General features: G+C 36.8%; 1 protein-coding gene across 1 annotated transcript in view; it reads left to right on the forward strand.

The window, feature by feature from the left end:
- The window catches only part of IL1RAPL1 (interleukin 1 receptor accessory protein like 1), a 695,569-nt gene that overhangs the window by 511,311 nt on the left and 170,225 nt on the right, over positions 1-14,033 (forward strand). The window contains exon 5 of the mRNA XM_050908607.1: positions 9,985-10,059. Coding sequence (XP_050764564.1) covers positions 9,985-10,059 — 75 coding nt within the window. The remainder of the gene's footprint in view (positions 1-9,984; positions 10,060-14,033) is intronic.

Raw genomic sequence — 14,033 nt, forward strand, 5'->3', positions numbered from 1 at the left:
AAAGCCCTCACACTGTTCATGAAAGTAGAAATTATGGATTTTTCTCACTTAATTTTTGGGCCACAAGAAATAATAATATGTGCAAATTTCTAGCAGAGCAAAGACAGATTCAGAAGACTAAATCACTGAAATGACTTGGAGAGCAAATGAAAGAAGTATACAGGTCTACGACAGAACTAGAACAGAGAACAAGAGCAGGTTGCCTTTTAAGTTAGATGATTTTGAAATAGAGCAACAGAATTAAAAGGCTGATGACAAATCCTGAAAGAGGAAACTCTATGCAATATGTAAAAACTTTAATTGCAAGGCCTTTAAATGTCAGCTCTTTGGAAGAGTTGAAGCGGTCAGGGTGCATAGGGTCCTATTCCCTTTACAAGGCCTCCTCAGAGACTGAGAAATCTTATTCTGAAATGTCAGCATTATCAGCAGAAAGATCTAATTATGAAAAACAAGCATAGAGTATCTAGAATTTGTGTTCAAAGGTCATGAGCTACAGTGTTTCCAAGAACTATCTGCCCTAACTCTCAAAAAAGGAGACAATAATAAAAGCAAGGCAGGAACAGATTCACACATATTACTATTCAGTTCCTAAAGTCAATGTCCTACAATAAATGACTTTAAGTGAGGGAAAATACACTCCAGTTACTTGGGTTTGAAATCTAAATCTGAGACAGGGTATACAAAATAATAGGCCAAAAATGGAAACTAAAGATAAATTTCAGGGGAAAATTTTAATGATTGTGAAAAGATTGAGGAAAAGAAATAATAGTGAATACTAAAATTCGACTGGCAAGCGTGAACGTGAGGCTGAACAAGAAAATGTAGGTATCCCTAGTTAATCGGACAATATAAATGAGGTTTTCTGGGGGTCATCCAGTAAGAATACTAGAGTAATTGTTAAGAAAACGTATGTTTGGTCTAGTCACAGAGAACATAACCTTATGATACTCCCCCCCCAATTTTCTATATTTTAACCTAGAGAAAAAAGGAAAGAGAATAGATTAAGGGAACAATGTGAGAAGGGAATCTATGATGATATGCAAAGAATTTTTAATAGTGTGTGTTGCAGAATGCTTGCTTGATGTGAAATGTGTGAGTCTGGCTTTTCTTACTTGTTTGCCTAAACTTCATGATTTATATAACTCTCTGTTTTGCTTCATGAATATGTAATATATTCAGGTAGCCCAGTTGTTAAGAATACTGCATATGTTTCTATTTGTTTCATAAGCCTTATATAAGATTTATACAACACACCACTGAAGACTCTTCTAAACAAAGGCATAACCTAACACATAGATATAGGAGCAAAAAAATACTTTTATGGGTTCTGACTGCAAATAAATATGTCTACAAGTAGTTACAGTAAGGGTCATCGTCCATATAGATCTTTCCAAAAATCATTAGTATGGGCTTCCAGACTTAAAAAGTGCTAGGAAACAAACTCCCAAAACTTTTCATTTGTCTTGGAATAGAAACAATAGCTGAAACTGCAGCATATACAGTTTAACTGAGGTGAACTGGATTTGCTTAATCTTCTTCTCACACAGTGGTAAAGACAAGGATGTTCTAGGGAAAGCTCCGTGTAGATAAAATTGGAGAATAAGCTGAACTCAAACAAGGAGCATAGTGCATGAGTACTACAACATGCGAATTGTAGTGGTCGTCTTTGGTGGTCAGCTTATTTTGTCTGCTAGTCATTGTCATTATAAGGGCAGAAGGAAGAGTTAGAGACAGCACAAAATGCCAGATCCCATTGACGTGTTTTATAAGAGTGCCCTGTTACATGTGACAAGCAACAGGTGTGGGCGCCCTCCTCCAAAAGCATAAAAATGGTTACGCAAAGCATCCACTTATGGCACTCTGGCAGGAAGAGAGATGGCTGTTTTGGTCTAGAGGACTCATAAACCACTAATATAAACATGGCAAAACAGACAAAACTCCTGCTGAATGAAATGCTAATGAGCTTCACCGTTAAGCTGAAACCTCAGAGAATCTCCTGGTGGAAGTGCTCCTGGATGTGTGGTTTAATTCTTTTGCTAACAAGAGCTTTTATTTTAAACACACAGATAATAAGTCCTATGCTTGTTCATAGCAACAACAGCAACAACCATCTTGTCCACCATTTCTCAGTTTTTTTTCAGATGATCTGATGTCTCTTAGATGGAAGTGGAGGGACAAATTTAACAAACCATGCAGACAGACCAGGCTTTAGCATGACATCCTTTTTGCAGACCTACATAGAAAATCTCATTTCCATTATCTTGCTTTAGGGATTAGTTTTGTACAGAAACAATGGTGTAATGCAGAGGAACTTTATACAGGAGAGAAAAAAAAATATTCTAAATCATTTAATATTTTTATTTGTCTTTTAATATTTTGTGTCTCTTCTTTTTTTGTGGGGGAGGGGCAATCCTGTCCCTACAATAAAAAGTCTTTTAGGATCAAAGCCTTGCTTTATTCCCTCCTTTCCTTTTTGTAAGATCAAAATATAAATTCTAAATCTGCCATGCAAAGAGACCAATACTGTCAAGATGTTAAGCTGATATTTCATTCAATAGTTTTGACTACATATACTCTTTGGTTCTTTTGTATTTCAAGACTGCATTAGCATCTGTGATGACAACATTTTGATTATTTGTACTTTTTCCTTGGAGACCACTGGGAAATGTCACTGTGTGTTCAAGAAAACTAACAGAAAAAAAAGAGCAATATATAATTCTTCTCTGAAGTCATAGGAGTAACACAAGTGTCACATCAGATTCAATTAGAGATGAGCAGATAATGAAAACCCCAACATCTGGCTGCATTTGCTCTTCTCCTCCAGTATTCAACCTATCGTTAATCACAGGGGACTCACAAGCTTAAAACATTTTAAAAGGCTTCTTGGAAATATTCCTGCCATCTTCTAAGATTTTGTTTTAGCAATGCCCCTTCTTTTCTCAAGATACGTCATTGAAACTTTTGCATAATAATGGCCTCTTTATTAGTTACCATTTTATCTGCTTCTGCACTTTCTCACAGGAAGTGCTAATATTCTATTTAATGCATTACATAGTTCTTTTAGGAAAACTTTCTTATGTAAAAAAATTGAGGATTGTAACTTCAGTTTGCGAAAAACATCAGAAGAAAGGATTAGGTACGAGAAATAAAGACCATTTTCAATTGTATGCCCAAAGCAATAGGGTTGGGGTTTTTTTTTGATATGTGGTAAGGAGAAGACAATCAGAAAGACATAAACTGAAAGAAGAGGCAGATTTTTTGTCTCTCAATGCAAGATTTATGGCAACATTTCAGAAGATAAAAGCTGATCTTCAATCAGTCATAGTGATAACTAAGTCACGTTAGGCAGCTCATTTACAGTCATATGCCTATGGCTTCACACACATATCTTTAGTATCCTTATATGTATTTGCCCTCAGTTTGAACTGCTTGATTCAGAGTATAACCAAGCTTGTTCACATAGTAAGGCAGAATATTCTTACAGGGCTGTGGAATTCATGGCATACCTGACTTTAAATGATGCCCTTGTGAATGAAAAATAATCTGATTGTAACAGAAATGAGATTTAAGGTTGTTAGAAGTCTCAAGCAGGTATAAAGAATTCCCTTTTTATGAAAGATCTTACGATATATTTATTTTTTAAAAGGCAATGATTTCTCTAGTGATATATCTGAATACATAGGGGTATACCTATGTTAGGAGAAATAAAGAAAAAACCCAACATCCTTGCATTGCATCACTTAAGTTTTGCTCTGCTCACAATTGCTCTGAGGAACCTCAGAGTTCTCAATATGAATATTCATCTGGACAGTGACTCTGTATATTAATGTTTCAAGACTGCAAGTTGAGGCTGCACATAATTTTATTGCAACCTACTGTAGACTACTGCTACTGCATTATTTCTTTTACAGACATCACTATTGAAAAAAAAAGAAACCAAACCCAAAAGCATACACCAATGTTTTCCAAGGTACTGCAGTTATCAACTGAAATGATATAGTTTTTCCTCCTATTCTTATAATTACCTGTGATTCCTAAACATTGCAATCTATGGCAGCTTTTCATAAATAATGGCTTTCCAATGACAGTGCTTTATTTTAAGAGCCTTCTCATGAAGTGGACACTTGAAAGTAGCAATCTAAAAAACAAACCTATTGTGTTAATCTCATTTCAAATCTTCTCCACTGCTGTTGGTATAAGATTATCACGCTTGACAATGCTTCTTAACTGTTGAGATGTAGTAGTTAGAGGGGTAAGCACACCACACGCACTTCATAGCCAGGCACTGGCCAACTCTGAAGGCACGAGGAGCAGGCAACAGTGCCAGGCCCTATGCTCAGAAGTGCCTGAAGGTTTAGCTTTATAGTCAATCATCAGACCTAATATCCTTCCTCTGACAGAGGTACCTTGTCCCCAAGGTCGTTTGCCTGTGCCAAAAACAGCAGAATGAAGAGAGGACAAAAAAACCCCAGGCTCAGAAAATCAGCAGGAAAGTAAATTGTAATGAGGAATTCTCCTAGTTTCTAGAGGCAAGGTAAGAGATGGAGGATCTTTCTGAACTGCAGGGTGAATTCAAAGAAATGCTGTGGACTTCAAGAAAAGAACTCCATCTCTCTGGTTTCCTTTGATTTCAAAGTGTAGGGATATTTTGCCTTAGCATAGTAATGAATTCTTTCCCCTATTTAATCCTGTGCTATAGTTGCAATATCTTCCAGGGACATGTCAGTCATTTTTTCTGCAAATGGTCTAAGTTCATAAACATAAGAGGTTTAATCTCATTGTATTAGCTCAAATCTCAGAAAGATCAGAAGGGTTTTCGTCCTCAGAAAGTAAGTTTTACTTCAATAAAAAAGTTGAACAAGAAATGTTCTAAAATATAGGTAACTCAGACTGCCCAGGTAAGGCGGCCATTCCTGTGAATTTTTGTCCTTGCAGGAAGTGTCCAGCCAATAATCTGGCTTTCTGAGTTGCAGACAACTCCACACAGCTCTGTCTGCCTCTAAGAAACTAAAACTCTTTGTAATCATTACAATTTGCAAGGAAGAATCTGAGAGCACTTTGTAAAACAGACATAAACATAGATCATTGGAATTATTATTTTTCTATTATAAAGCTTGTGGGTTTTTAGGCAGTTCCATTTTTTGATGTCCAGATTAGTGATACTTTGACTTACAGTTTGGATTAAGCTTTTCTTCATTAGCTGTGTTAAATTCTAACAGGTGGCTGATGTCTTCAAATAACAGAATTTTGCATAGAGCAAATGTATGTATCATGTGACCATAAACATCTAAATCTAAAGCGGTAGCTTAGAAAGAGGAGTATGGAAGTAGGTGGCTGATGTAAAAGTATTATCTTCTGGCTAGTTTCCAGTTGGGTGACTGATTGTGGTGGCTCTCAGTTTCATTACCGCAAGACAAACTGTTCAATATGTTTTAAATGTACATCCAATCTGATAGGCATGGAATGTGAATTCAGGCACTTTCTCTTTGAGCAGGATCAATATGTCTGCAGCTGAATGGTATCTCTGAGGTTAAATATTAATTTTTAATACAGCTTCAGAATTGGTTACTTATGATTTTTTTTCTTTTTAACTTTAGTTTGTTTCTAATGAAAAATAAGTTTGACACATATTTGTTTTCAAACCATTCATCAGTGATGGTTCAGAAATCAAACATAAGATGTGCTGTAAACTTGATTTATGGTCCAACAGCTTTTCTTTGAAAGAATCTGACCTGTCATTTTTTTGAGAGGAACATAAGAGTTTTGGTTAACTTTGTCTAGGAAAAGGTTCTTGACTCTTAAGTGGGAAAGAAAAAAAAAAAAAAGGCAATAGAGAAAGAGAGAAAGTGAAAGAAAAAGGAGGGGGGAGGGGGGAGAAACAGAGGGAGAAGTGCACCTATGCATCAGCAGATAATAATATCCAGGAATTAAGATTCTTGCCAAGAGACTTGAGAATTCCCTCCTGCAAGAATAAGCATCTGAACACTCTGTTCCTCCTGTATGACAACCATGTTGATAACTACTACCTGGTGGGAAGAGAACCCTCTCTTGATTTTTTTAAACACCTTCAAAAGAATTCTGGTTCTTTGCATACAGTACAGAACAGGAAGTGCTTTGAAATCATGGATGTTTTTGTAGGACATGAAAATTATTGTCTCCCTACGTCTATTCATAAAAAAGAAAAAAAGGTATTTAACTTAAGAGACCAACTGTAGTTGTGAGTTTTGTAATTTTTGTTTGATTATTGCTATTTATTAAAAGTTTAGGAAGAAAGGATTAAATTCTGGTTTTGCTGTTCAATTTAGTAGATAACTGTGCCTCAATATATCCATCTGAAAATTGTATTAATTTTGAATAGCTTGTTGCATGGTAGGTTGACCCAGTTAAGAAGCCACACCCCATGGTTTGAAGGATATGAAACAGCTTATAGGAGACGCATAGGTCTACTTCAGAGTTTCTAAACTAAACGAGGATTGCAGAAAATCTGTGCTGTCCATTAATGTTGCTATCTGTGGAGCGTGTAAACCTGAAAGGGAGAGAAGCAGCTGGAGAAATTCCCACCTCTGCCTCAGTCCACATGGATTAATTGCCAGGAAAACATACATACATTTGCAGGCTAATAAATAGATAAAATAACAGACACTAAAGGTGTTGATTGACTGAGGGCACATTTCAAATCACCTTTGAAAATCTGATATTTTAAGTATACCAAGTTACTCAAATTATTTTCCTTGCCTATATTACTCCCATTCTCAGTATTTCCCTACAGCCTAAAACTCTGGAATGCAGAATACCCAGGGATGCTTTCACTTTTCCATATGGGTGAAGGAGTTGGCCCTGGGAGATGTGATTTCTTGTAGTATAGACATACCCACAATAGTGTTAGGTTGGTAGGCATCAATAGGGAATGAAACACTGAAATACTGATATTTGACCCAATTTAGAGAGCTTAGAGTTGCACCGTTTTTTTAAGCGTTAATTCTTCCTGGCCACAAATATTGGTAGCTATCACTTTAAAATAAGTATTCAACACAGTTAACCTCTGGTGTATCTTTGTTTTAATGTTGAGTAGAGTTTTTATGTACTCCAGTGGGGCTTTTTGCAAGGGCATGCAGTGATAGGACAAGGGGTAATGGCTTTAAACTGAAAGAGGGTAGATTTAGATTAGATGTAAGGAAGAAGTTCTTTACTGTGAGGGTGGTGAGATACTGGAACAGGTTGCACAGAGAGGTTGTGGATGCCCCCTCCCTGGAGTGTTCAAGGCCAGGATGGATGGGGCTTTAAGCAACCTGGTCTAGTGGAAGGTATCCCTGCCCATGGCAGGGGGGTGGAACTAGATGATCTTTAAGGTCCCTTCCAACCCAAACCATTCTATGATTCTACGATTCTATGCTTCTATGATTCTATGATGGGACAGAGTGCACTCACAGCAAAATGGAGGAATGGGTGACAAAGTGGAGTGCAGGGTTGCTGTTTAGGGAGACCTTGACAAGTTGGAGAAAGTCATGGAGTCCAACAAAGGCAAACGCAAAGGTGATCCTTCGCATCTCTTTAGCATCTGTGAGGGCACATCTGGAATGCTGCATCAAATTTTGGGCTACCTGGTGTACAAAAAGACATGGACGTACTGGATTGAGTCTAGTGCAGGGCCACAAGGTGGTTGGGGGCTGGAACACCTGAAGTGGTGAAATCTCCATCCACAAAGATGTTCAAAACATGACTGGATGAGGTCCTGACAACTGGCTCTATTGGGCCTGCTTTGAACAGGAGGTTGGACCACTTGGCGTCCAGAGGGTCTTTACAGCCTATGTGCTCCTGTGATTCTGATACATCAGTTATGTGTCTAATTTATTATTTTCAGTAACATTTTCTCTGTTAAATTATCAATTGAATTTCATAAGTTATGTGAAAATTAAATTAGGCACAAATTTTATAATAACTTCATACTGTTGTTGAAGGATGATTTATCTGCATATATTAACATCCTGTGCCTATTCATTCAAAACTAGGAAGCCTCTTAGAGACCTGAAGTACAGGACCACAAAAGTAATGTCAATCTTTGCTTAAACTGAGAAAAACACTGTTTTCTAATCTACTTATTTGTTACATTCAGATTAACTCCACCAGTTACTATATCTTTACTTACAATGAGAGAACTTTATTTGCTCAAAGAGTTTCAAAACAGATTTAGAACAACAGTGACTCAGAAGACATTATCTGATGAATGGTAATTGAGTTGAGAATGACAGAACTGCAAAACTAAATTTAAATTCATAGTGGATGATGTTTAAAAAATGGCAATGTACTGATAAATTATGAGCCTTTACAGAGAAGTTAAGAAATGGGAATGACTAATTTTGCAGTTTAAGAAAAAATATATTTCAAATCCTTTTCCCTTCCACCCACTTTAGCCCCCAAGGAAAAAAAAAAAAAAAAGAGAGACAAAGAGAGCTAAAAAACATTCAAATCGATGTAAAGAAAAGCAACAACCCAGAGATATCGCCGAAAAGTCTCTCACAGCTCTGGCTCTCTCCAAAGTCTGTAGTGCAGAATGATTTCCTGTATAGAGCAGAAGCTGTTGTTGGAAGAATGAACTTAAAGAGGGTCTGTGGACCAAACCCAGTTCTTTTCCCATCCTTGAAGAGATATTTTGATTCAGTCCTAGATCTGATGGGTCAACATTCCAGACACCAATAGGATGGGTTTATGCTCTGGTTAGATAAAGGAAAAACTCTGTAAATCAGAAACATATGAGTTGATAATGGATCCATTCTGTAATTGCTGCAAAGCTGAAATTAATACTGTAGATTTTAAAGGGCATTGATAATTTAATCAAAGAGCAGAGGAAACATAGTAAAGAGAATGCAGCTAAACCTCTGCTGCAATTCAACTGACAGGAGATGAGTGTGTTTAGTAGATTAAACCCATACACATGTGGATGTGTGTGTGTCAGTAAGAAAGGGAACAGTGATTTTGACAAGTTGGAGGGAACAAATATTATAAAGTTATATCAAAATGTCAAATGTACTTTAAATCTCTGACAGCCCATAATCTGTGTTGAAGACTGAAGTATGAATTAATGTTGAAAAGCAAAATATCAAAATGTTCCAGGTGACTACAAAAGTTGGAGCTTTCCCATGAACATTTACTATCAATTTTAAAGAAAAAAATAAATTAATGTTCTTTTTTGCATATAGCATGCACTCATCTGTCAGAGATCAGTAAAGAGCATGCTTGCTAACAACAACAAAAGTAGTAATAATCAATGTCACTTCTATGAATTAAGTACACAGACGATGAATCTAGTAGAATAGCTGCACTATTTAGCTGCATGGTTTGAACACGCTTCAACAACCTTCAGAAGGTTTTTGACCACTACAAAACTCTTCCTATTCCACAATGTGCATAAGTCTACTAATGTTATTTCAGGGTAGATGAAAAGGGAGGAGGGAATTCTTCTTATTAGGAATCTTGACATTATTTCACTGTATCCATCCCTTGGATTTTGAAAACTGAGTCTTTTTCTAGTACTCCACTTTCAAAAGTTTCAGTGATGGTAGTATCTTTTTAAATAAAATTTTCATCAAATATTAAAAAATGTTTTACAGTAACTTAGTTTATATTATTTCTCTGTTAATGACTATATTTGATAGAAAGGTAATTAAATATTATAACAAACTATGAAATGCTGGATAATATTTATGAAAATACAAAATTGTAATGTGTCAGTGCATGGTTTTTGTGAAGGTTTAAAGAGATTACTTTTTTAACACAAGTGCCTTCAGTACCTTAGCATGTGAAAGATTCTAAATTTTGGTGCTATATTTACTGTCTAAGCAAAAATCTTTACAGCTACTGAAGGCATGAACATTATTTAAACAAAAGAAAAACCGAAGCATTCCTGAAACAATAGGTATAAAATCGAGTCTTATTGTACCCAATAATAATCAGAAAACTATATATTTGAATTTCTTTCTTTTCTAGCACCACTAACAGATAAACCACCAAAGCTTTTACACCCCTTGGAGAGTAAGCTAACAATTCAGGAGACCCAGTTAGGTAAGTAGCAAACACATAATTTCTATTCAAATTGTATAAAGGTATTTGATGTGTTAATGTATGATGGTAATGTGATGGTATGTTGGCATCAATAATTTCATTGAAAAGGCATTAAACATACTTTGTTTCCATGCAGAGATGTACCATATACCATCTAGAAGATTGTTCACAAAAAAAAGTGGTAGTAATTAATACTGAATAATAAGCTCTTGCATATTACTGATACTGGTTTTTACCTTTGCTGAAAGTCTATAGTTATTTCTTTCTAAACTTCCCCTTTTCTGTATATTTATATATATTTACTGTGGGATTCAGTAGGATTTTGTGGTTTAAATTCTGCTTGCAAGACTTCTTTGCTTTGGCGATTACTTATGGAATTCCAAAGACGTTCTGTAATTATAAATGTTGTGCTGGTCTAAAACCATCCACCAAACAGTGAGAAGTTAACATAATAGCATCTGATTATTCTGAATGTGCAAATATATATGTAAAGATGAATGGAAAGAAGTTGATGCATGAAGAAACCGTTTTGTTGCACTTTTTCTAGCCTAGTGGATGGTGGGTATATTTTGTCATTTTGGTCTCCTACTGCTGTACAGGTAATTAAGGCTCCAAAGTTAAGTGTATGAGTTACTACAGTTTGCAGAATATAACAATCCATCTCCTTTGTGGATCGACACAGAGGGCAACTTGTAAGAAACAAACAGTCCTCAGTAAGTTACATTGGAATTATGCTTTGATGCCAGAACAGTAACCTATTGATAGATCTTCTAGCATGTTAGCCACAGAAACAAATGGAAACAAATCTGATGGTTGTCTAAATCTCATAGAAAAAAAAAAGAAATAAAGCAAGCAAAACTCAGTACATTCTGCAGCACAACACCAGAAAAAACAGAAGGCTTGCAAATTAATTCTGACAGTCATTGGCAGAACATTTTGTGGTGCTTGCCAGCTTATGGCTAATAGTGGCCAGAGAATAATTCATCTTTTTTTTGATACTCATAAAATATTACTTTAAATGATTCATGCTATTCAGGTAGTATTCTGAGATGCTGATATACATGTTTTCAGAAACAATTATATAGAAAAAGGGAGATGTAACATATTTCCTTCTAGAGCTACTCTCTGTTGTTCTGAAGGTATTGTTTCTGATATACCAACTCAGAAAACTTTTCCTATTTGACAATCCTAGATGATTTTACCTTTTCGTTTGAACACAAGCCCAGGGAACAGAAAGCAAAGTGACTCCACACGTTTTTCCTAACTAGTGTTGCTTACTGAGATATTTCTGATGAAAAAAAAAAAAAGGCAGAACCTTTTTGGGCTTTGATGTTGTCTTGCTAAATATACTGTATGGGTGAGACTATTTCAATAAGAGTGTAATTATTAATGGCTAGCTAGAGGCTTTTTATCTATGATTTTTAGAATTAATCATATATTTGATTTCTCATAGTTCTAAGAAACAGATTAAATAATTTGAGAAGTGCTGGGTTTGGAAAAGACACTTTTCAGAAAACTAAATAGCTATTGATGAATATGAAAGAGTTCATTTGAAAATGTCACTTTCAGACACAGATGGGAAAGTCTGACTGTAAATGAATGTGAAGCTACAATACTTAGCCTTATATCAAGAAGCTACAAGAATATATTACTTTGTTGTTTAAAAGCCTGTGAAAAAGCCTGTGAGAACTGGAGCAAGTGCAAAAAAGTGATAGTTTCTTGACACGAAAATTACATTGTTCCACTCTCAGATTTAATGCCTTGGTCCTGCTGGATAACGTTTGAAAGGTCTGTGTTTCACTTTCACTGAGGAAAGCTAGTGTTCATTTCAGGGGGCCAGTTCATACCCTGCAAAAAATGCAAAATATTTTAATGTTGGAATAATGCTGAGATTCACTTAGTCAAACCTTAGAAGACAGTTACCTAAGCCAACAGCCTCCTACCCACCTGAGGCTTGGGGTGACCACATGTTGCAGACTGGTCTGGACACTGCCAGAAAACATGTTAGTCTTCCAGAATGTGTTTGGGATAGTGTGTTTGTCCTGTATCTGGAAAATAAATGCGTTGGCGGAAGGGGGAGAAGTGGAATGGATGACACAGAAAAGAGAGAGCAAGGGACTAGGACCTTGAGGTAGTCAGGGGTTTCTTTAGCAGGTCACCAGTTGGTGCGGTGGGGAGCTGGGGCAATCCCCGCTCTCCCCCTACATTCCTGTGCTTCTCACCCCGCAGTCCTCCACCTTGAGTTGGAAATGAAGCAGGCTGCAAGTGGCAGGGCATGCCCTTGGGGGTGCATACATAATTTACAGGGATGTGTGTACTTCTGCAGGTGCACAAGGCTTGCTGAAACATCAATAGTGATGGTTCCCCTCAAAATCTTCCCCTACTGGCAGGCCTCTGGGGAGCGGTGCTGGGCACACTTTTGAGGAAGCCCTCAGCAACCCCAGTGTGTTTGCTGCTGAAGGAGCTAGGGCACCTCCATGCATTGTCTAAATCAAGGTGGGAAGACTCCAGGCATATCTCATTCATTTGGCTCCAGCACTGCTGAGTGACAGAGATATCTGACATTTATTGCTGAGATATATTGGTCTCTTCTATACACCAGCAATTAAAATTAATGTCATGGGACCACAGACCTGTTGTATTATAGTGTTGCATAGCTTCTGTAAAACAGCATCAGACCAAAAGGTGACTGCACATTAAGGAAGGAGTTTCTCTAAGGGGTGTCTGATAGAGTGTTATGGCATAAGCTAACAACTGCAGTTTGACTTGCTAAGACAGAAGGAAAGAAACCAGAGCTGGAGAATCTGCACACCTCAATCCTATGAACCTACAGGCTCCCATTACGCTCAAGCTATCCGCAGTTGGTTGTGGGAAAGGTGTCCTGCTGTTCCCCTCATGTTTGGGAGCGTTAAGCATGGCTGCACTGCAATGAGCAACCTTGGAGAGTCACAGGAATCTTGACACCTCATCTGAAATATCTTTTTATTACACTGAATAGTAACTAGAAAAGCACAAGATAGAAGCACAGAATAGAAATTGAAGGAGAAATTCATTTCTCAAAGCCTTTTCTTAAAAAACAACATGAGACAGCCAAAGCATGAAGCAGAGATATCCTAGATGAGGAAAGAAAGATTAGTTCCCAACTTATCCTGTTCTGCATTTAATGTTTTTTGTTCGTAACTTCACTTCCAATTTTGTAATCAATAACTTGATCCTGTTGCAAGGGTAAAAATACTGTTTTCTTTTTAAGCTTTCCTCCTGTTAAAAGGGTTCTTAGGTAGCTGTGGTGACCTCAATATAAACTGTTTCTCTGGAAAAAATGACTCCAGATAAAATATTACGTCAAGTACAGTCTTCAAAAGTATGCAGCCTGCAAGAAGCTTGGAGCTATAAGGAGATGAGGAGTGTTTCCCACTCAGCTCTGAGCCACTCTGTGGGCTGGCAGCAGCATATGCCAGGGAGGGGAGAAAAGCAGGCGATGAAGGGGAGGCAAGGGAAGGCAAGGCACAGTTAATGAAGAACAACATAATGACCAAAGGAACTGCATCCCACAAATTTCTTCCTCTTAGCTTCAACACGCTAACAAAATCAAATTAACAAATCCCTGCTAACATAAAAAAACCCTTGTAATAGTAATAAAAACACAAACCTTTCCATTCAGATCTGTTCAGAAAGGAATTAACATTGTTTCTTACATATGAAAAATCCTAAAACTTCAGATAACTATTCTTAATTCTAGATTCATGTAGATGTTATATATTTATTATATAAATATATCATATCCATGATACGTATATTTATATAAAAATTATGTTCTGTTTTTCCATATTGGTAAATTCTGAGTCTTTTCAGTTTCACCTGTCTTTCAGGTAACACTGTTTTTCCCACCAGCACTGTCAAATATCTGTCCTTCTCAAGGAAACAGGAAGAATACTTTTAGTCTGACTGGAGAAAATCTGATTTTAGTATCCAGT

This window comes from Gymnogyps californianus, chromosome 1 (assembly GCF_018139145.2).
Source record: "Gymnogyps californianus isolate 813 chromosome 1, ASM1813914v2, whole genome shotgun sequence".
Lineage (NCBI taxonomy): Eukaryota > Metazoa > Chordata > Aves > Accipitriformes > Cathartidae > Gymnogyps > Gymnogyps californianus.